We start from the raw sequence: 21,028 nt of genomic DNA, 5'->3' as shown, positions 1-21,028 counted from the left end.
AATGGATTTCCTTTTTAATCAAAAACTGAAAATAAGAAAAGAAATAAATAAGAATGTTTTTATATGAGTAATCTAAATATTTAGAAACTGGAAAAAATACAAATATCTTCAGAAACAACTTCAGAGCTCAACTTTTAAGTGAATCCAAAAGAATAAAGTACTACAGTACATGCCTGAGTCTTATATTTTGGCAGCCTAAATGTGCATTTTTAAATATTGAGGAGGAGCAGTGAAGCCTTTTCTGGGATCATCTGTCTTGTGATACTGCCCTCATGTGGAAGCCTTAGGACCTTCCTCTCATAAGTCGGTCACTAAAACCAGACACGCCCAAAGAGCCAGAAATACCTGCACCAGGTAAACACCGACTGGTTGTAACTGAACAATAGAGATCTGTTTGTTTGTTTTTTAAGTGGCTCTTTACACTTATTAACCTTTAATATTTGGTCCTTAATCCTCCTCTTTTATTTTAAAGTCTTTAATCTTTCCAATTGACAATGACAGCTTGTTATTATATTGTAAGTGTATTACAGCAGGTCATTTAAAGTTGCTTGCGTGTCTCCATTAGCTTCCACGCAGAGAGGATAAAGAACAGAAACTCATGCAGCTCGTGTTTTGGATCTACGGTTACAGTTGGAGCAGGGGAGGGATGGAGGGAGGGGGCGTCTGACAGCTGCTGATTCCTCACTGAGGTCCTCTTGTGAAGCTGTCTGCTTCCATCACAACGCCCACTCTCCTAGCTGTCAGACTGGTTCACCAAAAAACTTGCATGTCGTTTGTATGTTGGTTGCGCGCGCGTGTGTGTACTGTTTTTTTAAAAACTTTGTGTAATCCAGTGTGTTGTCATGATGTAGAGGTTTGGGTTCATATACGTCAAAAATGCCTGAAGGTTGAATTCAGGCATTTTGACTCAAATAGCAGTACCTGGATGTGTGTTTGTGAGCTGTCTAGCCCTCAGGTATGTTTCTGTGCAGGAATGTCTGCGTCACGAGGCGTGTGGAGGCAGGAGGCAGTCTCTGCAACTGCGGGAGTGCTGTGCAGAAGCTGTCTTACGCACAGTTAATCACGTTTCCATCTCCATTTTACAAAATGGAAATTCCAGCTGACCAGGAACAACCTGATTTATGCCTGTTTTGCTTCTCACTAATATTCCTTCTGAAGCTTTAATATTTCTAATCATTCAGTCTACTTCTGTCTATCAGTATATTTATCAGCTATGATGCAACGAGGTTTGCTTATGCTCTGGGCTCTGCTTCCACACCCTTCGTCTGCCACATTTTGGGGGGTTACACAGCACGATGCCAACAATCTTTGGCATGTTTGGCTGCTTATAAATAGGGCGCTCATTGTCCCACACAGTGCAAGGGAAGTCAGAAGAGGACCCGCGTCTTAATCTAAGAGTCCGGACTGCGTGCGCTATCGCTGCAGTGTTCCTGCTTAAAGGCACAGCGGCAGGGCCTGCTCTTCCTGTCAAGTTTGGACAGGTACTCTACCTGCGGTCCACGCCCTCTTCTGTGCCGCTGCGCGCAAGTGTTCGTGAGCAGGAAGTGGCTGTCAGCGACGCTGCTGCTGTTGTTGTAACGTTTGGAAATGCAGCTGTAAGCTGTATCTGAAAGAGAGGCGGCGATTTTAGATTATCTTTTTAACTTACAAAAACAATCATTTAAAATTATTTTGCTTTTATTTTATTTATTTTTATTATTTTTTTTGAGGACATGCGGCTCTGCAGGACCTCCGCTCTCCTGGCGCTTCTGTTTCTGGCAGTCTTGGATTCATCAGGTGAGGGGAAAAAACGACCTCATTCAGTATTTTGTGTTGTTTGTTGAATCTACGTGCATCTTCAAAACAAAACACGAAACGTCCTCGTGTCAAAAGCGTGGCTTCTTTTCGCGTTCGTGCGCCAAATGGGTCAAAAACACAGCTGAGAGGAGCGCGCGCTGAGCTGCTGTAAAGATGCACTCAAGCGAAGCTGTGCTTAAAGCTCCGTGTCAATAAATGATAGGATAATAACGAGCATTAAAGGCAGCTCAGACATGACTGAGGCTGGAGCGCGTTTCCACTCATAGCTCCCACTTCCAGACCTCCATTTTCAAAAAGGTTTATGAGGCATTTATGGAGCTTCCTGGAGGCATGAATTCATCACGACTTCATTAATGATTGACCAACAATCTGTTGCTCGTTTTTTTGTTTTTAAATAATCGTTTTATGCTAGATGTAAACTTCCCGGTTTTGTGGGTTGAAATCATCATCAGCAAGTTTAACTTTAAAAAAGGGTTTTTATCATATTTATAAAATGACTTCTAAATAACTTTGGACGGTGTGACGTTCTCAACACACCCACTGTTTACGGTTGCAAGAAGCCCTTTGTGGACTAGTTGTTACAGGTTCAGGTTAAAGAAGGACTTTATTTTGCTTTAGCTTGAGAGAGAGGAAGAGGTAACATTATGCTCACTGCTTTGAGAGTGAGGATTAATTAAATATATTTATTTTGTCGCTTGTTTTGGTTTTAAATCCTAGATTGTATGTTTAGTATTAGGTTTCTTGATATTTTTAGCAGATATGGTCCAGGCAGGGATTATTATGTGATTGCACATGTGAGGGTTTCACCTCATTCAGAGTAGGAGGGTATGTGAGTAAATGTGGAATTTCTTGAATTCCATTCATAGAACTGATGTGAAATAAGGATAAATCAGGAAGTAGGTCAATCCGCATTTCGCAGAGTTTGGTGAAAGTAAATAACAGGCAGAAAATAAAGAAGTTAAGAGAAGAGTTCTGATATTTGCAGAGGATGGGAAGCAGGGCAGTAAGTTTGTAACTGTAGGAATAAGTGTGCTTTGTAATATATGAGGGTGTGTGAACTTCCCTGATTATTTGCATACGTTACAAAATATTCACATGGAGTGTGTTACTTGTACACCTTCCTATTCATACTCTTATCTAATCAACCAGCTAGTCATGTAGCTGCACCTCAGTGTAGGTCATGAGCTGCAGTTAACTTTAAACATCAGAATGGGGAAAACATTTATAATGAGAGAGTATTGTTGGTGCCTAACGAGCTGGTTTGAGTCCATCTGGGCTCACTGATCTCCAGGGGCTTTCAGCACCACAGTCTCCAGATTTTACTCTTTACATGGCTGATGGTAAGGTCACTATTTGGCATCAGCAGCGTGAATCCAGTGACCCAGCCTGCCTTTAGTCACCAGTCCGGGCTGGTGATGTGGGGATGGTGTTTTTGATGCACTTTGATCATTTATGGTATTTTTGCCAACTGTGTTCATACCAGAATGGCTGCTGGTTACAATATTCCAGTAGCTGCTTGCATCATGTTAACACACCAAGTCACCAACAAAAAGTAGCTTCTGAGCACGATCATGAAAGCAGTCATGATGAAGTGGCATCCTCAGTCACCAGATCTAATTCCAGCAGAGTAGAGTAACCTCTGGGATAGACTAGCATGAACGTGCAGGCAAAGAATGTGCCAAAATTATGCAATGTTGACGTCAGGAACTGTAGAAATGGCACAGAAGTTTGTGGAAACAGGATGATTAAATAGAAAAGACCACCAAAAACAACACCTGTAACCACATCTGGTTTAAAAGCCTTGCTACTGTGGAGAAAAACTGCTTCTCCCAGAGTTAGAAAAACATTCTCAGGAGAAAACAACGGGAGAGTCACCTCATTATGCTTTTTAAAACTGGTTCACCCTCTCTTTACTCACTAGGTGACTCACGTTTATCGAAATTCAGTTAATTTGCGCTTGTCTGCTACTTCAGTGCATGGGAATAGGTGTGCCTGGAGCTGCTGTGTTTGCTCAGGCATGAACAGAAAAATCAGCTGGACCGTTTAAGGATGTGTTTGTTTCTTTTATATATCATTAAGACCACAAGTATTTGGTCACAGGTATAAAAAATAAACTAATCTGAATCTGACTGTGGCTTTTTAGGTAAAAATACATGCTCTGGTGGACATGAATGTGTACATTTTATGGGATCTTATCTTTCAGGGTGAACCAAAGTGACTAAAGTCTGATATAATTATCCCTGTAGAGCTATGCATTTGTTGATCTTCTCTTAAGATTAGTTTACAGCATATTCACATTATTGGATCTGATTTCCAGAATCCCAGCAGGAGGTCGTTCGACCAGACAAAGGCTTGAATGTGACAGTGTCCACCGAGCAGCCAAAATGTTTTGTGTGTATCGTCAGCAAGGTGAACAGCACACCGCTTCCCTGCCACTCCTCTCTCTCTCTGGTACCTGAAGTTGAGACCACACTGGAGTTTTCCTGCCCCCAGCCTGTCGAGCAGTCTTACACTGTGACGATTGCTCACTCCATCGGTGAGTTTACTCACGTTCAGCTTCGATCAGACCTCGTTTAAAGTGTTTTATCCCTTTGAAGGCAAATGTAGAGTAAGTATTCATTTGGTCTAATCATAGCTTCAAGGATAGATAATTCGTTGATGTAAAAAACCACTGTGCAGGAGCCTCTACTTTCACAGCTTTTTCCTACCCTGACATTTTATTGCATTGAGACTTTCCATTATTATTTTTTATTTTTTAATTTGCTTCTAATTAATCCTCAGAAAACAATTTCTTTTTCCCCAGTCAAGTCAATTGGTGGTTATTTCTATTGTGATAGAAGCTCAAAGCTCGAATGCAATCCACTTAGATATAGCAGTGGCATCTACGGTTTTTCATTTACTAATTTTTCTAAAGACATTTTCAGTGTTATGCAGATTAACCATAATTAAGGTGTGAGTACCTTTTTTTTTTTTAACCCATCTGTGCATCTTTTCTTGTCTTCGACTGAAATCCAGAATGCACTGAGAATGCCTGCAGCCCACCAACTCTGCAAACTCAACCATCCATCCTGACTAACTTTGCCAGAATCTTCACCTGGAATCTGAATGCAGCTCAGGACACAGTCGTGCGCCTGAGCATCATCGAAGGAGGGCTGACGGACACATCACAGCCATGCTCAGATGGACATCAGTTCTCTGTGTCCACATCCATAGCCAGCAGCAAGGCCCAGACTCAGTACTGTCGAGGCGGTTCTGTGAAAAGTTTGTATCTGATCAATCCAGCTGTCGTGTCTCTGCAAGTGAAACCAAAGGCTCAGGTGGTCAGTGAGCTGTTTCAGACCTCCGTCACACAACTGAGTAAGAACTGTTTGCTAAATATAGACTCTCTTTTAATTAGAAGCTCCACAGGATTAATGCTGGGTTTAACTGGAGCTGCACCACCTGTTAAGTAACCCAATTATAGCTTAAAACTTTTAAAATGAGTCACCAAAAATCGGTCAGATTTTAAAAAATGATTTAACTGTGTGCATTTGCTCTAAATATTTACTATTTCCTATTTGCATTCAGTCTTTCATAGAAATAGGTTTCTTGCTACTTGCAGATGATTTGTGTGAACAAAGAAGATAAAGCCTGTAATTTGCCATTTGTGGGTCTGAAGATATTAGATTATAGTGGGGTTTAATGGTGCTGGTAGACAGAGCCAAGCTGGCCAGTGGTGGCAACACACTTCATAGTTTTTCCATCCATCACTAAAGGCAAAAGTGAGTAATTTAATTAAAGCTTTAATGGTGGACTCTATTACAAGGACCCTGTGAAGGGATTGGCTAAGAGCTGGTGCAACTCAACCCTGGCCTCTGTCTCACTCTGCGTTTCACTCTGTTTAGAAACTGAGGTCATAAGCGTTGATTCCAGCACGACCATGGTCCTCAGCAGGGACCCGAAGGAATCGGTGTGTGAAGTGTGCACCGCTGAAGGCCCCACTCTCACCTGCAGCACGGAAAAGACGCTGAACAATGTTGAGAAACTGTCAGTGGTGTTCAGCTGCCCGAAACCACAAGACGGGTTCAATGTGAAGATAAAAAAGACAATAGGTGAGAGCTGCTGGAGCTGTGACAAATAAATTAATATACTAATAAAGGTTAAAAAATCAAGCCAATCAGTTGCTTTCCAAAAGGTTTTGCATGGTGGATCAACATTTGTTCTCTTAATAATTCTATCGATGTTGACAACATCTCCAACACCACTGGCTGAAATCCAGCCCCGAGCCATGACAGAGCCTCCGCCGTGTTTTACAGATGGCTGTAGATGCTCACTGTTGTACCGCCCTCATGACCTCCTCCGTACATATTGACAGCAATTTAAACTAAAATTTTCAAATCTGGATTCATCACTCCGTAAGACCTACAATGATTGTCAATCAAGTTCTTGTGTAATTTGTTATACCTCAGCCTTTTATCCCTGTATCACTGCTTTAAGAATGGCTTCTTAATAGCTACTCTTCCACTGAGGCCATTTCTGAACAGTAGACGGATCAACCGGAGAGCCAGATCTCTCAAATCTTGTTTTAGGTCTTTGCTGGACATGAACTTCAGATACTATTCATCCACTGTAGTTTTTTGTTTGTTTGTTTGTTTGATTGGGGTTTTTTTTAGACCTTCCACTTCCACTTATTTTATCCCAAGTGACCCAGTTTCCTCACATTTCTTTAAAACACACTGTGCAGCATGCTGCCAAGTTTTTGACTAATAGCACTTTAGGAATCAGCTTGTTGCAAAAATACTACTTTTGCGCATTTATCTATGATGTTTTTTCTGCATGTATTTCTACATTTACTTTGGCATTGCTCTCATTGATGGAAAACTTCACATTTCATCCTCCTCAGCCATCACGTGAAATTAAAATATTTCCTAATTTCTTCATCCAGAATGCACCAAGACTTCCTGCAAACCTTCTACAGCAGAAATTGTTCCCGACCAACTTAATGCCTTCAAAAGATCCTTGACGTGGGACATCAGTGTCCCAGAGAGTACTGTATTAACGCTGGACTTTCCTGGTGGTGGTTTGAAGGAGATTTCTGCAGGGGTGACCTGCCCAGATGTCTATCAGTACTCAGTGAGTACAATTAAACGCAGTGGCGAAATTCAAAGTAACAACTACTGCAAAGGCGGAACAGTGTCTGATCTGAATCTGCTTGGAGCAACGACTGTGACTATTGAAGTGCCCAAAGGAGAAAAACTGAAGTCGGCAGCATTTAATGTCAAAGCAACAGAGAGAGGCAAGTTTGAACACTTTCTAGAACCCGCAGAGGAAGATGTTTTATTCATTTTACATAAAGAAAAAACATCATAGCACATATTTATGGAGACATATCCTTAACAATGGCTGATAAATCCTTTAAAATGGTAATGATTCAATCATGGCCTCTTTATACAGTTGCAGCTAAGGACCTATAACTCAAATGTAGTTACTTTAATCTGTATATATTTGACTTGGACATTGATTAATAGGGAAAGCAAAGCTAAGCTTTGTTTCTTGTCCCCAGCCAAATGTTAAAAAGTTATACTAAAATAAATTATATGCTATACCTGATTAAATTTTGTGTGAAAACAAATAAATAAATAATAAGTAGAATGTTAATTATGTTTTTATGAAAAATCAACTATAAATATATTTATGTCTCCCTTCTTAATTGAACCACAAATAGCATAATATTAGTTTTCTATTTTATTTCGTTAAAGGTCTGCTGAGGCTGTTGGAAATGTTTCGTTTTATAAGAATATTTGACCAGCAGTGTTTTCTTGAACTGATTTGACTTAAAGGTGTTAATGATGTAAAGTTGTGATTAGGAGTTTTCATGCACTCCAACACACTTCTACCAATTCTGCCATGAACAGTGGTCAGATATCCAGACAGATTTGTGCCAGAAGCTTATTGATGGAAACCAAAAGCATCTGGTTTAGGTTAAAGATGAAAGGAGTAATTTAACCAAATATTAGTGGGAGTGTATGTATACATTTGATCTTATAAGTATACTTTTGACCCTGTGTGGATGAGAGAAAATCCAAAATAAATTCAAACTTGTGCACCCAATTCTTCTTTTTTAAAGTAATTAAAGATGTATGTTGTCCAATTATTCCACCCTAGAAAAGGAACTGTTCCAAGAAATCATTAAAACCCCAAATTGCCAGTGCATTTATGCTCATGAGAGCATATAAACTCCTGGTCACAACTATAAACCACCCGTAAATTATTTCATGTCTGTCTAATATGAATATTTCATCAGACTAGTATAGAGCTGAATTCTCTTCAGCTGGATCAGCATCTCACCAGCTTGTGCACCTTTTGTTTTTAGCTAGCAGAATGATGTCTGTGGCCTCTGAAATCAAGAAAACCAAAATTATCATCACGAAGGTGAATCAAGAGCTCCACTGCAACGTGTGTCAGATGGCGCCTTACCAGAAATGCTACCCTGAAACCCTAACACTGTCTGCTCCTTGCAACGTCTCAGTAGAGTTTACCTGCCCTCGACCTCAAGATGTCTTCAGTGTGGAGGTCAACAGAGAAATTGGTATGTAGAGTTAAAATATGTGAAGTCAGGTCTTAAGGTCTAATTTGTCTAAGACTGTAAATTTGTGCAATCCATCAGTTTAGCTTTGTTTTCTTTAACATCTCCTATCTAAAAGGACACTTTCTCATGATTGGCCAGCTTGGGGAAGCCTCCATGGGGGTATCATCTAGTTTTCATGAGATGCCTAAGGAGCATTCTGCACCTGTAAATGACCATGTGAACAAAATACATGATGAGCTGATTAGCTTATTAGCTTTTCTGAAACATAGTGCTGGAAACATTCCTAACAGATTTAGTCCCAAAATTGATGTGTCATAGTTGATTTGTGTGATAACATCACACAGTTGCTGCATATTTCTGCATTCGTTTTAACTGAAGCTGGTCATTTTTATCTGACCTCTGGCACCGAAAAGACATTGATACTCACCGTATATTATCTGTTTTTCGATGGTTTTGTGGGAAAATCCCAGCAGATTAGCAGTTTCGAAAATATTCAGACCAGCCTATCTGACACAAAAATAATACCACATTCAAAGCCACTTAAATTACCTTTCTTCCCCATTCTGTTCAGTTTGAACTTCAGCAAGTCGTTTTGATCATCGTTTAGGTCTACTTGCCCAAATTCATTGAGTTGCTGCCATGTGATTGACTTATTAGATATTTGCATTAAAGAGCAGTTGTAGGTGTATCTAATGAAGTGGCCTAGAAATGTACATGACAGAAAGTAAATGCATGTTTAAATTTTTAAAGCGGTCATAAGCTGATTAGACATAATTTACACATGAAGAGGTGCTAAAGCTAACAGTGATTGCAGGTAAAGACAAAGCTGAAGGTTTAAAAAAAATTAATGCAAGTGGACTTTGTTGCAAGAGCTTGGTTCGCATCACTTTTTGGCACAACACCGGCAATAAGTCAGACTCGTTCCCGGTGGGTGATGGGCTCCGCCAGGGCTGCCCTTTGTCTCCGGTTCTGTTCATAATTTTTATGGACAGGATTTCTAGGCGCAGCCAAGTGGCGGAGGGCTTTCGCTTTGGTGGCCTCAGAATCTCATCTCTGATTTTTGCGGATGATGTGGTTCTGTTGGCTTCATCGGGTGAGGGCCTCCAGCTCGCACTGGAACGGTTCGCAGCCGAGTGTGAAGCAGCGGGAATGAGGATCAGCACCTCCAAATCTGAGGCCATGGTTCTCAGCCGGAAAAGGGTGGAGTACCCACTCCGGGTCGGGGATGAGTTCCTGCCCCAAGTGGAGGAGTTCAAGTATCTCGGGGTCTTGTTCGCGAGTGATGGGAGAAGGGAGCCGGAGATCGACAGACGGATTGGGGCTGCAGCTGCAGTGATGCGGACGCTGTACCGGTCCGTCGTGGTGAAGAGGGAGCTGAGTGTAAAAGCGAAGCTCTCAATTTACCGGTCGATCTACGTCCCTACCCTCACCTATGGCCACGAGCTGTGGGTAGTGACCGAAAGAACGAGATCGCGGATACAAGCGGCAGAAATGAGCTTCCTCCGAAGGGTGGCTGGCCTCTCCCTTAGAGATAGGGTGAGAAGTTCGGCCATCCAGGAGGGGCTCAGAGTAGAGCAGCTGCTGCTCCGCATCGAAAGAAGCCAGCTGAGGTGGTTCGGGCATCTGACAAGGATGCCCCCTGGGCGCCTCCTGGGTGAGGTGTTCCGGGCATGTCCCACCAGGAGGAGGCCCCGGGGCAGACCCAGGACACGCTGGAGAGATTATATCTCTCGGCTGGCCTGGGAACGCCTTGGTGTTCCCCCGGATAAGCTGGAGGAGGTGGCTGGGGAGAGGGAGGTCTGGGCCTCTTTGCTTAGGCTGCTGCCCCCGCGACCCGGCCTCGGATAAAGCGGATGAAGATGGATGGATGGACTTTGTGCTATGACTGACATATGTCGCATTAGACATTTAAACATTGCTGTGTGCTTATCAGAATAGAACTAGTGTACAATGGAAATGGTAAAGACTGGGAGCGTGTAGTAGAATCAACTTAACCTCCAGAGCCTGAGATACCTGGAGAAAGGTTGGAGAGTGAGGGGGAAAAGCCATTGGAAACTCACCATCTCTTTTGTTTTATCTGTATCTGGACAGACGGCCCGTTCTCTGGTGACCCGGTTCAGGCCGAGTCCTCGGTGCTCCCAGAGTTCAACCGGACCTTCAAGTGGGACTTGAAAACTAATTTCACTCACACATTCCAACTGGACTTCCCAGAACAGGGACTGAGACAGATTTCCAGTGAGGAGACATGCCCGGATGAGCACAAGTACTCTTTTATTATCTATTTACGCGGGCAGGCAAATATTGGTACCTTCTGCAGAGGAGGATCTGTGACCACCATCCAGGGTCGCTACAAGGGCCGCGTGTCTCTAAAGGTGCCGGCGAATGCAAAGATGGATCCTTTTGAATTCAAACTCAGTGGCGGGCCTGAGACAAACAGTGAGTCATTTTATATCTACAAAAAAACCTCAGACAAGACAGAGAGCACAATAAATCATTGAGTAGAGAACTTATAATGAAGCACTTTTTAGAAACATTACCATAGTTAATAGTCTCATATTGCCACTTGTAAAATGTTATGTTTTCCATGAAAATCTGGGCTTTTATTTATTAAATGGATTGCTTTTATTTTTTTTGTTTATAGATTAATTCATATAGGGCAGCACAGAGTAGACAAAAAAATGCAGCATGGTCTGGGATGAATCCAAAATACTGCTGCAAGGCCTTAAGCATTCAGGTTGCCTGTTCTACCAGGTGAATCACAGGAGTGTCCAAATAACTTGCAAAGCAATGGGGATTTATAACACTGACCTGGTGTTGTATAGAGATTTGTTTTAGTTCAGGTGTCAGTTGCTCGCTGTTTTACTTCACAACCATAAAGAATTGTTTAATCATAAAGAATGCATAACTACAACAGCAAAAATTAATGAAAAGGTTAGAATTAATGTTTTGAGTTTTTGTGTTCTAAAATTTTATGAAATATTATGAAATCTTGATTTTTCTAACTTCAGTGTCCGCTGCTTTTTTTTTTCTTTTTTCTTTTTTTTACTCTTAGTGATCGCGATAGTGGGGGTCAACCTACCACGAGGTGTATCGGACACAACACTCGTGACAGCTAACTTTCCTCGAGACTTCCCTGACAACATGCAGATGCAGTGGAGCTTCACGGTGCCCGGGATGCACAACTACACCGTGCTCTTTGATCACGTCACACCCCCCGAGTGCCTCAACAATGGAGAGGTGACGGTGGAGTATCAGGCAGGGGCCAAGACGGTAACCAAAGCTCTAAAGGATCCTCAGCCAGAGCATCAACAGGGCAACTTCAACATGGTGCTGACAAATTGTCAAACCAACACGACGCTGCCAGGTCTCACGCTGAACTACAGGGTCTCTGTGGTGAGGAGCGGCCGTCCAGGTACAGTGTTAAAACATAAACAGCTGGGACTTGCACACAGTTTTGTTTTTCTAAACATCAAGCTATTTTATGTGTCTATCACACTACTGTCATTTCCTTTAACTATGGTAGATATTGTAATGTAATTATTTATGTTTTTCGATGATTTTATGGAATTTGCATGGGCAAAAATTCCATTTATTTAAACTTAAGTTCATTACATTGTGCAAGTATCATGTTAACACCAAAATATAGATAAAATGGAGACTGTGTAACACTTTTATCAACAACCCATTACAGTGAAGTCATAGTAGAAAGGGTCCGAATCTAAACAGGCATTTTGTTTGCACACTGAATGTTTTCATTGTGAATTTGGGAACAAAATTCTTCAGCAAATCTGCAGCCTGTTCAGGTTTACACAGGTAGTGCAGTGTAGTCCTTCACGATGGTACATTCATATGTGTCATCAACAGATGACATGAGATGAGCGTAAACGAGTCTGGAGACAATGTGGCAAAATGTTACGATGCCTATGAGGATGTGAAGAGAACAAATTTTAGTGTCCATTTGATAGACGCCTCACAGCAAGGAGGTTTTGAATCCGCCGGTCAGCTGAGCACTTTCTGTGTGGTTCTCTCTGGGCACTCCAGCCTCCAAAGGCATGTGTCCTAGGTGAATTAGTGATTCTAAATTGGTGTGAATGCTAGAGTGAATGGTTGTCTCCATGTTACCCATATAGACTGCTACCCTGTCCAAGATGTAGCCCATATCTGACCTTATGACAGCTCTGATGAGCTCCAACTCCTGCTGTGACCACAGATAAGCCAAAGAAAAATAGATGAAGTATGGTGTCTCTGCTTTGTCATGTCCCACATTATTTTCACATCTAGATGGGGAAAAATTATTTTTTTTCATGTTTTGTTTTTATTTATTTGTATTTATTTTTATTGAATATATTACCTTTATCTTTATCTATATGTATTATTTTTATTTGCATTTTAGTTTTGTGCACTGTGGATCTAACCAAAGACCCGGGAGTGTCCCTGCAGATTGAGAATCTAAATTCTGACTCCTACTGTGAGATCAGCATCAACTCTGAGGTTAAAGAGAAGATAAATGTGACTGCGGGATCAATAGCCAAACTGTCCTTCCTCGACTGCCCAAATGAAGACATACGCCTGACTGCCAAAAAAGTTATTGGTGAGAGTTCTCATTCCTGAAATGTGTTTTCTTATACATGACAGTAGATCTATCTCTGTTTCCTGGGTATAGAAAAGATTAAATCTAAGTTAAATAGTCAATTTAAAGTCTAAAAGGATAGACTGATATTTTGAGAAAAATGTTTATTAGCTTTATTTCTGAGACTTCAAAGAAAAGCTCATCAAGAGTCCTTCTGTTGGTTTAAATAAGAACTTTTGCAACAACAACAAAAAAGTTTACTATTTAAGTTGTGCTTTATTTGGAAACTTAATATCATGGATCTCACTTCATGCTTTTGGATGACAGACTGCAAGAACACAGAGTCGTGCCCGGTGACTACACTTTCTGTGTCCACAATGGAGCCTTGCCTGCCAATGCCCCTCAACAGCTTCACCTGGCACCTCAACATCCCCGAAAACAAAACGTGGGACCTGGTGTCACCAAAAGGAAGTTTGCGGCAGTCCCTGCCCAGCCAGGAGTGTAAAGAGCCTTTTTCTCTGCACTTGGCAGAAGAAGAGGGTAGCAATTTTGTTGGAAATTTCTGCTTTGATGGCGTAATCCAAAAAATCCAAGTGCACGCCAACATCTCCATCACAGCTCCGGGACAGCAGTTAAGCAGGATGACGGGGTCTTTCCTCAATATCAGCGTCAGCGAGGAGATCACAGGTAAAATGTCAATATGTATTGTTGGGCTCCTGCCTGGGTTTTGTTTTTTTTTTCTTTTTTACTAAAAACCCAGGCCCAGACATATTTACTCATTAATTGTATCAGTTATATTGTTTAGAAGAAATGCTGATAACTGGTCATTATGATTTTTTTCCCCCGATAATGGCTTCATTTATTTGTTGTCTGACTGTTTTAAAACATTGCATTCGTGCTTGGTAAATATAATAGAAGCCAAATTCAACATTTAAAAGGACTCAAAAGTGAGAATGACCTGAATCATGAGCTAATCTGTAAAAAGTGACTAGTTTTATCATCCAGTATGTTCTGTAGTCTTCTGTTGTTTGAGTTTGGTTAAAGAAGTCATTTTAAAGAATTACCTTAAGATGAAGGAAATTTGAATCAATAATTAGTTAATGAACAAAATAATTTATTTGAGAGACTAAACAACAACATGCTGCAGTACGCGGCTATTGTACTTTAAAATTCCACGCAGAGGCAGTGTTGCACCACAGATGGGTTTTTATTTATTTATTTTCATTTATAAAACACCCAGGATTTAGACTTGATATGAATTCCTTCCCTCTTTCAGAGACCATTATTTACACGGTCAGTCCTGACACGATGTCTCCAACACTGCTGGCGACCCCCAACTGGCCTCAGGGTATGAAATCTTACCGCACCCTAAGCTGGATCGTCACGCTGCCCAACCAGTACAAAGCACAGCTCAATTTTAACGTCACACAGCCTCAATGTAAAGAGGGACACACAGGAATCGATGTGAGGACGATAGAGAACAGAGAGCTGAAACTAAGTATTTCAGAAAATGATCCGCTGGTGGTGGAACAGTTGGTGGGTGAAAGTTTCTATCTCAACATGTCCAACTGTGAACCAGAGACTCGTCAATTTAGTGCACTGACCACAATCAATCTGCAGAGGAAGCAGAGTAAGCAGTTATCACTGTTGCACATTCACATACACAAAACATCTTAGGGGCATAAATCTAATCAGTGTTTGCTTTGTTCCTCCACAGATTTCTTACCCATCGTCCTTGGGATATCAGGAGCTATTTTGTTTTTGCTTCTAGTGCTAGCTGTTGTATGCATTGTCACAAAGTGAGTACACCTGCAGCAAAACACTGGTAGCCTAAAAAATGCCTGAGACTAGGCTGTGTTAGTTAGAAAGAAATCTCTGTCTGTGTGTCTGGTTTTTTGTTTGTTTGTTTGTTTCTTTGGCTGCAAACTCCTTCTAGACCATCAGGAGTTGAGCAGCCAAACTTAGCATACAGGTACATCTTCGGCCGCTGAAGGTTCTTATCTACATCAGATTTTACACAGTTATCATGTTGCCTAGAAACCACCTTGCAAAATGGCTAAAAGTACTACTTTTTTTTTGCAATTATGCAAAAAACACATCATAAAAGCATATCACTTTTACTTCATAACAGTAACATGTCATTTAAATCCACAAAAGCTGAATTATGCATGGCCATCCTGTTGCCTGGCAACCACCAAGCAATTGTCTAAAATGACCCTTTTTTTTTTTTTTTTTTACATAAACCACATCCACTACCCCAATTTTTTTGTTCTACTTTTTCTCATTGTGATTACATTTATCAGTAACGATGTGCTTAATCTCAGAGTAGATACTGAGCCATACTTAAAATTACCTAGTTTTTCATCCTTTTTTATCTACTTTATATTTTCTTTATATATTTTTTAAAGTTGTTTTTGCCCAAATTGGAACACAAACCATTTTTAATACCAACTTTTATTTTTGCAGTCATGACATATTAGTGTAAAATAAATATGAACAATGTAGCTGCTGTAAGATAAACCATTGATTTGCTGTTTCTGCTGATATATACACACAGTTAAGTCCAAAGTATATGGACACATTTTATAATTTTGCCTCTGTGCAAAACCAGTGAATTTAAGTTTAAACAAACAAACAAAAAAATTTACAGACATTTTTATGCATAGTCTCTCATAGTGGCATTATTAGACCATAAACCTTTGGTTTGTCTTCATCTTTTCAAACAGGAAAAAGAAAAATCAAAAAAGGAACAGGGGATCGTCCATATACATGCCCAAAGGGAATATCTTCCGGCCATCTGACATGCACTTCACCAAAACCAGATCTGAAAATGAATCTCACGTCTATGACTCCATAGATGAAACGATGGTCTATGGCCATCTGCTGAGTAACTCCAGCCACGGCGAGGCGTTTCCAGACCAGTATAACGGCATTCAGACAGACACCTACCGCACTTTCACAGGCCCCGCTGATGGAGCGCTGCCTGTCATTAAAGAACCAGATCCACAGCCCGGGGACAAAATGTTTATGGATCCCTCTGAGACTTTCATACCATCCCGTCCACGTACTCCCATCAACCGACAGGACAGCCTCGGCTTCCAGGACCGCAGGATGATTGACAATGAGCTATACACATTCAAGACCACAGGGGACATAAACACCATCCGACTCTCTGCTGCTGATATGGAGCCCATACCAGATGACTATTTGTAGTGTGTCAGGACCACAGCCATCCAATGAACTGCTATTACAAAATCCTCCTTACAGCACCAAGTATCTGCCAAGGGGTACTCATGCACGTGTCTGTGCTGTGACTATACTCAGGGAGTCTGAGCTTATATGTCTAAGCGGTATTTGGTAGAACTCAGTCTGCTCTAGAGATCCAAGAGTGAAAGCAGTGAGCCCTGTTTTTAAAAGTCTGGAAAATAACGTCCCTGGGATACAAAGAGTGCATGTACAAAAGCTTTTCCTTTATGCTTGTGCAACGTTTCATAACATTGTGGTCTCACTAATGGCTCAGACATAAGGAACACATCTGGCTCGACCCATCGCAGCTCTAGACAAATGCAGTTAGTAGAGAAAAGCAAAAAGTGTACTTACTGCAGTGTTGAGGCAGCCATGAACCTCAGTGTGAAAGCACACGATTGGCTCATGTAGTTCCAACATGAGCTGTTGATTGGTTCTTTTTTTTTTTTAGCTGCTTTATGTAATTGTTCCATAGCTTTTTATTAAGGATCCTTGATCCCAGAGATATGGCTCACAATCTTTTCATCTTACTCCCAGACAGAAAAAGCAGCAACTACTATTTCTTGAATGTTTGTTTGTTTTTGTTTTTTTTTTAAACTTGTTTAAAGTATGGAAAATGGAAAATTATCCGTTATTGTTGTTTGTAAATGTTTTTTATCTTGTTGACTAGTATTTTTTTAAGATTTGCCTTTTCTTAGCCTGTACATACCAGAATTGTTTTGTTTTTGTTTTGACTTGCAATAAATTGTCAGTGTATGATGGGGAAGCGGTGTAGCCTTACGTGACCTTACGGCCATCATTACCTCATCTGAAGTGATGTTTCATTTTCCCTCTTGTGCTTAAACATGGGCTTCTTTGCATGCTGGACACTAAAAAAAGCTGTTTCAGCGCAGGAACTCCAACTATAAAAACAGTGTGAGGAGAAGGAGGGTGTGGAAGAACCGCTGAAGATTTGCAGCTACTGTTTACCAAGGAGCATAGCGGAAATAACAAATGCAGAGGCCAGGTTTATGTGACATTTCTAAACTGCAGACGATTTTTAAATAAAGTCTGCACGTCTTCTGACTTGCAAGTTTTGTAGAATTAATCTTCAAATTTTTTTTGTGGAAAGCAAATTTCTGAAAAACAGGAAAAAGCAAAACAGGGATAGACATTGTAGTTTATTGATGGTAATTTTACAGGTCGCAGGCTACAAGACTAGCAAACTGGAACGAGTGAAGACTGAGTTATTATAAAAATAAAAAAGTTATATCAGTCATAATTATGGCTTTTTTAAAGTCCTATTTAAAAAGAAGTTTAAAACAGTGGTTCTCAGCCAGTGAGTCACAGAACTGCTGTTGATCGGTGTGAGGACAACAGAGAGTTACACGCAGTTTTTAATTTGTGGATGGTGCCAGCACCCAAACACTATTTTTAATCACATGAACATTGTTATTTCAACTTATGTTTTTCTAAAATGATATGCAGTTTTCTTTGCCATTTCTTTGTACAGCCACACAATCTCTCGCTTACTCCAAACTGGACTGTGGTCTTCTTCTTGTTTTTATTCCAAACACCAGGAACGCTGCAAAATTACATACCAGCAGCATCACATTTGTCTAAAATAACATCTTCTTATGCAACTGATTGTGACTTCTACATCAGACTTTGGTTCTGATGCAAAGCCAGTTGGGAACCACTGGCTTGAACCCCTTTTAGGATAGCAAAAAAAAGCAGCATTGCAGTGAGAGTAAACACACACACAAAGCAGCTATAACCAAGCAAACGCAGAGTCACTGGTGAGATAAATGTGGTCAAACGATGTTGAACTGGCACACGGATGGCTTCTCGTCGCGGCAGTTCTCGTCAAACCACTTCCCCTGGGAGGCTGCAGAGAGCACAGCGCAGTTCTGGGACATGCTCCCGTCTGGCTGGGGGGACCTAAAGTTGGACGTGTCCCAGTTTTTGTAGGTGATGCTGCTGCTGGTCTGGTCGATCCAGGTGCCCTCAGTTACCATATCGTTGATGCCCAGCCACGCCTGCTCATCTGGGCCGATGCTTTGGCGGACGTAGTCTCTGAGCTCATCGTTCTCATCCTTGGATGTAGGTGTGCCAAGGACACCGCCCAGGGCGTTGCAGTCTTCGCTGGCGGTGTGATAACGTTTCCTCACAGGGTCACTCAAGAAACACTTGCCATTGATCTTTTTGCCTTTTAAACAGACTGCAGAGGGGAGAAAAAAAGGAACTGATGGTTAAATAAGAACAGTAAAATGCTTTTTTTTTTTTTAATGTTTCTTGTTTTTGTGAGGACTTTTTTTGATAATGATATGCAGGAAAAATTTAGCTTTGTTATCATGGCGAACACAACTTTAAAAAAAGAATGTATGTGTTTGTTTTCCAGAAACAATATGATTTTCTGTTCAGAACAGTGGGGCAAACGTGTTTTCCAGATTAAAATATGGCATTTTAAAGACTCCACATGTATCTAATCTGCACTTATGTTTAACTGAAGCATGCTTCAGGATATTGGATCCAACTTAAATACATATTTTGTTCTCTCAACTGTAATCCATATCAGACAGACGTGAGACTAAGAAGTGCATCTGTCTCCACTCTGCTGGTGTGATATTAAAGGCATATTCACCTTCAATCACCAGTGACTAGGATCAGCCCAAGCACAGTTTATGAAGGAGGACACGTCAACAAGTGTTATATAGATAAACGGGCTAAAATGGATAAAATAAGTTGATGTTGCATGAATAACTGTGAGAAATTGTGTTGAATAATCTAAATGGGTAGAGTGAGTGAAAGTGTGTACTGGAAATTCTTACTCTGACTTGACTGAAAACATATAAGATGCATGCACACTAAAAAAATCAAACAATGATTAAAAACAAGAATTCTGATATTTTGTGTCTTATTAATAATATGTGACAGCTAGTTTATAGTGCATGCATATTTTTTAAATAAAATATCAAATGTCTTAAGGTAGATTTAACAACTGGCCCCAAAGCAAGGTAAGCAAGGACTGTTATACACTGTTAACTTGCATACACTCGTACACTTAAGGGTTTTATCACATGACGGTGCAGGTAGTGCCTTCTCTTGATGACTGTTTTAACTATGAACTGTTTTAAACACCAGGTTTACCTCTTTGCAGAGCCTGCTGCTCCTTCAGTAGGTTGAGCTCCTGGACGATGTCATCGATCTGTTTCTGTAATTGCACAATAGCAGCATCCTTTGTTGTATCTGATTCCAGACATACAAGAAATTTTTTTAGAAAAGGTTAATTGTGCAAACTCAGTGATCAAACAGCTTTAGAGTGTTTTAAGTAAGAGGAGACTCTTAAGACTCTCTACCTTTTTTCATGGGCTTCTTCTTTGTTGGAATCTGCTGAAGCGAGGAGCTTACGAGCAGCAGCACTCCTAGGAGCAAACACACTCCTTTGAACTCCATGGTTAGACCTGTCGAATGAGGCTGAATCAACGTGGACGCTTGCAATTTATCCATCTCCCTCCCTCTCTCTTTCTATTTGTCCCTCTCACACACTCCCTCTCATCCCCCAGAAGATGGAAAAATTATGTAGTCTGAAAGTGCTGTTTGTAGGAATAACAGTCCAACCTCAGAAGCCTTTAAGGATGGCGTGTGTGCGTTTCTTTTGGCTCCAGACTCTTCACGTGGAGGTTGAGGGCTAACCAGAGCCAGGCCTGGAAAGCAGGTGTAGACCTGCAGACTGAGGCCAGACAGTGTGAAGCAGCTATTACATAAGCCCTCTGCAGCTTTCATGAAGGTGTATAAAAAAGACAAACAAAGAGCGACTCTTCTGTTGCATAAGACCCTGCATAACTCAGCTGTAGTTTTACTGGCTCAAATTATTATAGTTTCATCCACAGCATATGGCTAAAATTTGACCTGTAAGTTTTATTACTGCAGATGTTTTTGACAGCAGTGAAGGTGCATTATGATCCTTTAGTAGATGAGATGCAGGATATTTTCTTTTTTTTAGTTTCAGACTTCGCACTGAAAGATTTAGGCAATGGCTCAAACTTTGCCCAAATGTCAGACGGATCCAAAGCAAGAGCTTGTTTTGGATCAGTCTGTTGCCTGCCTGTGCACACACCCTCACCCTGTCTGAGGACAAAGTGGAAATCATCCAGAGTCACATCTGGTCCTTCTGTAAGATTCCACTACACTTATTCCTCAGCTGACACGTGGCAAACACAAAAGGATGCAGAAAGACTGGACAGTTCCAGTGCAGGTCTGCTGAGAGAGGGCAGTGCAGATTTCAAGAATGGAAAGTTTTGCATTTGTGGGGAGTTAAAAAACAACAACCCATTCACTGATGCGGAGCAAACTTTAAAGATAAATGAACACAAACACTAAGTATTGTTCAAGGTTCATATTAGGCCATTTTTCCAACCATTTGCATCATAATAAGTATTTTAAATAATCTGCACTTCATCTTCTTCCTGACTTTGTAACAGCTTGAAATCAGACTAGAACTAAAACAGACAAACAATTAGCCCATAGAAAATATTTTGATAATCAATTAATTATTTTAAGCAAAATGCCAAAAATTCAGTCTTTATTGACAGCAACTTGAATATATTTGGTTTTGGGCAAAAGAATACTGGTGGCCGCAAGTGCTTCCCCTGAGCCTCCTACTATATGCACGTATGGTATAAATGTGAAATAATAATAATAATAATAATAATAATAATAATCCTTCACTAGCTTCAGCTTTCAACCAGACATATCTTCTACAAAGCTTCATCTGTTGTGATTCAGATGCCACATAAAACAATTCCTCTATCAATCTGTGTGCAAACAAAACAACAACAAAAACGTATCTGAAAAAACAAATATAA

The 21,028-nt window shown here is 40.7% G+C and overlaps 2 protein-coding genes across 3 annotated transcripts; one reads left to right on the top strand and one right to left on the bottom strand.

Annotated features, from left to right (window-relative positions):
* The first annotated feature begins 1,175 nt into the window (after positions 1-1,175).
* Positions 1,176-16,988, top strand: cdcp1b (CUB domain containing protein 1b). The gene is made up of 13 exons (XM_082521029.1): positions 1,176-1,776; positions 4,115-4,333; positions 4,813-5,154; positions 5,682-5,888; positions 6,722-7,072; positions 8,150-8,365; positions 10,457-10,801; positions 11,418-11,777; positions 12,759-12,956; positions 13,263-13,622; positions 14,212-14,565; positions 14,653-14,734; positions 15,662-16,988. Exons 1-13 carry the CDS (start codon positions 1,713-1,715, stop codon positions 16,146-16,148), a joined length of 3,585 nt encoding a protein of 1,194 aa, XP_082377155.1. The 5' UTR covers positions 1,176-1,712; the 3' UTR covers positions 16,149-16,988.
* On the bottom strand, positions 16,852-20,943 carry clec3bb (C-type lectin domain family 3, member Bb). 2 transcript variants are annotated; one of them, XM_082521032.1, is made up of 4 exons: positions 19,782-20,943; positions 19,520-19,624; positions 19,311-19,409; positions 16,852-18,381 (listed from the first exon to the last, which is right to left on the bottom strand). In XM_082521032.1, the coding sequence occupies exons 2-4, from the start codon at positions 19,614-19,616 to the stop codon at positions 17,975-17,977; spliced, it is 603 nt and encodes a 200-aa protein (XP_082377158.1). In that variant the 5' UTR covers positions 19,617-19,624; positions 19,782-20,943; the 3' UTR covers positions 16,852-17,974. The 2 variants fall into 2 exon arrangements, with proteins under 2 accessions (XP_082377158.1, XP_082377157.1); XM_082521031.1 differs by lacking the exon at positions 19,782-20,943 and having other exon boundaries at positions 19,520-19,762.
* Positions 20,944-21,028: the final 85 nt, after the last annotated feature.

The sequence above is a fragment of the Aulonocara stuartgranti genome, assembly GCF_965226115.1.
Source record: "Aulonocara stuartgranti genome assembly, chromosome: 22".
NCBI lineage: Eukaryota > Metazoa > Chordata > Actinopteri > Cichliformes > Cichlidae > Aulonocara > Aulonocara stuartgranti.
The sequence above is the reverse complement of the archived record's forward strand: the minus strand, read 5'-3'. Positions and strand labels throughout refer to the sequence as shown.